This window comes from Citrus sinensis, chromosome 9, assembly GCF_022201045.2.
Source record: "Citrus sinensis cultivar Valencia sweet orange chromosome 9, DVS_A1.0, whole genome shotgun sequence".
Lineage (NCBI taxonomy): Eukaryota > Viridiplantae > Streptophyta > Magnoliopsida > Sapindales > Rutaceae > Citrus > Citrus sinensis.
The window spans coordinates 8,322,564-8,324,905 of NC_068564.1; the positions used below are offsets into that span (position 1 = coordinate 8,322,564).

The 2,342-nt window shown below is 53.8% G+C and overlaps 1 protein-coding gene across 1 annotated transcript; it reads right to left on the bottom strand.

The window, feature by feature from the left end:
* On the bottom strand, positions 1-2,052 carry LOC127899832 (uncharacterized). The gene is made up of 3 exons (XM_052433963.1): positions 1,473-2,052; positions 340-1,118; positions 1-234 (listed from the first exon to the last, which is right to left on the bottom strand). Exons 1-3 carry the CDS (start codon positions 2,050-2,052, stop codon positions 1-3), a joined length of 1,593 nt encoding a protein of 530 aa, XP_052289923.1.
* Between the last annotated feature and the right edge of the window lie 290 nt (positions 2,053-2,342).

Consider the following 2,342-nt stretch of genomic DNA (forward strand, 5'->3'; position numbering starts at 1 on the left):
TCAAAAAGACGGCGGATCAGTGAGCCGAGCAGGATCGGTTGGCTGAACCTCCTCAGGTGCGGGGGGGGTATCGCCAGTTGCGTCCGGGGGGGTGCTCGCCTCGCCAACTTCAGCAGGGACTGCACGAGGAGGAGAGTTTTCCTCCTCAATCACGATCGGCTCTACCCCCTCGGCATCTTCCTTGGCCGCCTCCTCATCCATATGCCGAGCGACACCAGCTGCAAGGTCATCCATCTTCAGGTCAGGGTGTTGCTTCCCGAGGACGGCCATGATGCAACGATAGGAATGCCGAAGTCCCTGGTCGTACTGGTTGTCGGCCTCCCTCTCCAAGTTCTCGACCTGAGCTCGGTGGGAGTCACGGAGAGATTCGAGCTGAGCCTCATACATGGCCTTCTGCCTTTGCAGATCCTCCTTGACCTTGGTAAGCTCCTCCTCGAGGGTAGTGGCTTTTGCTTGAGCAAGTGATTCTTGCTCTATCAGCTTCAGATTCTCGAGATTCAGCTCCGCTGCTTTCTTCTCGGCAACGTCAGCTCTGCTCGTCGCCGATTGAATATCCTCCTTCATCTTCCGGTCGTAGCGGCCAACCTTAGCCTTGTAATAGGTGGTCATGCAGCTGAGGTGGAAAGCGCTATGCTGCATGGCCCCCACCAGCTCACCCAAGGTGCGGCCGTGAAAGTCCTCCAGGTCCTTCTTGCTCACGGATTTAGTTAACTCATTGAGGTAAGGGACCAGATGTTCTGCTCGGCTGTCAGGTAAGCGAGATCGAGGCCCGACAGGAGGAGAAGAGGTAGCAGGATCTGTGGCTACTCCACTAGCTTCCCCGACTTTTACAGGAGCTGGAGGTAAAATCTTCAAGGGTGGGGCCTGCTGCACGATGTTGGCCCGCTTTGCAGTAGGGGCATACTTACTCTCGTCCCTCTTCGTGGTTGGAGGTCGAGAACGTTTTCGGGTCAGAGCTCCAATCACAGCGTCCTCCATCCTATGGCCAGGAAGTATCAAGCGAGACTCGAGCAAGTTGTATGTGGTTAACAGTTCCCGGCTCGAGCAGGAATTGACTAGCACAGCCTCAACCCGTTTGAGCTGGCCAGGTCGGAGTGGGAAATGAACGCCCCAAGAAACTACAACACAAACAGACACTTGGTTAGAAACAAGCCAATAAAACAAGAACAACTATGGATACAAGGCATCTGAAGCGAGCAGGCAACCTGGGACCGTGAAACGGGGTGGGACCCAATAATCCTTCCCGTCCATTTGTGCGACCTGACCCCAAGGACCCCCAGCAAAAAAGAACTTTCTCTTCCAATTCCCACCACCACCAGTAGGGAGGTCGGTTATAGGTTTCCTTGTCTTGGCGCTAGATTGGAAGTAGTACCAGCCGGCATCTTTGGGGCTGCTCTTTAGCTGGTACAGGTGCTTCACCTCATCAATCGTGGGCTCGCTTTGGCAACATCTGTCCCACAATATGAACAGACCAGAAAGCACTCTCCACCCATTGGGATTCAGCTGACCAGGAGCTAGATTTAGCTCGGTAAGTATCCGGGTAAAGTAAGGTTGCAAGGGACACCTCAGCCCGTACTTAAAGCTGTCCAGATACAGGGTAACATATCCCCTAGGAGGCCGGCTGGGAGCATCCTTCTTTCCCGGGACCTTGAGAGGTATCTCGCCAGGAATGCTATACCTCAGCCGGAGGTCCTCGAGCTCATCAAACGTGGTCGTGCACGTCATGTAATCAATAGCGTAATCCCGCGATAGGGCTCTACCTCCTATTGTACTCCTCCCCTCTGGTCGCGGCGCTCCTGATGGGGACGCCTCACCAGAATCATCTCCTCGACCCTCACTCAAAGTATCCTCGGAGCCAGAAGATCCATCCTCACCATTACTCCCGCTCGTAGAGGTCGTTTGGGGAGACATGCTCCTAGCACTAGTCCTGACACTAGACCTAATAGGCTCTAAGGGGATCTCGGGGTCAAAGGCGGGATCGGTGAGCAGACTAGGCAGGAAGTCCAACTCGTCCTCATCAACCTCAATGACCTTCTCTTTACCTTTCGACATTCCCTAAACTCTAACCACAACACCACCAACTACTACCCAAACGAAAGAAAAAAGAAGTTATCTACAAACTATCCGAGACCGAGGAGAGAGAAGTAATACCTGAAGTACTGCTTTAATCGGAGAAAGGCAAGGATGGGGACTTCGTGCCGGAACTTCTTTGCCGGAGAAGCAGAGACGGAGACGGAGACGGAGTGAATGGTGAATATGCCGTTCGAGAGGATTTGGCTTTCCAAATGAGGACGGACTTTTGGGCTGCCAGCATATAACTGCGCCGAATCCCGAGGGCCTCA

Excerpts from the sequence above, each read along its gene's own strand:
- LOC127899832 (XM_052433963.1), bottom strand. The coding sequence starts at position 2,052 with ATGTCGAAAGGTAAAGAGAAGGTCATTGAGGTTGATGAGGACGAGTTG. Across the intron at positions 1,119-1,472 it reads TGGGTGGAGAGTGCTTTCTG|TTTCTTGGGGCGTTCATTTC; the intron begins GTCTGTTCATAT and ends TTTGTGTTGTAG. Across the intron at positions 235-339 it reads GTGACTCCCACCGAGCTCAG|ATGGATGACCTTGCAGCTGG; the intron begins GTCGAGAACTTG and ends CCTGACCTGAAG.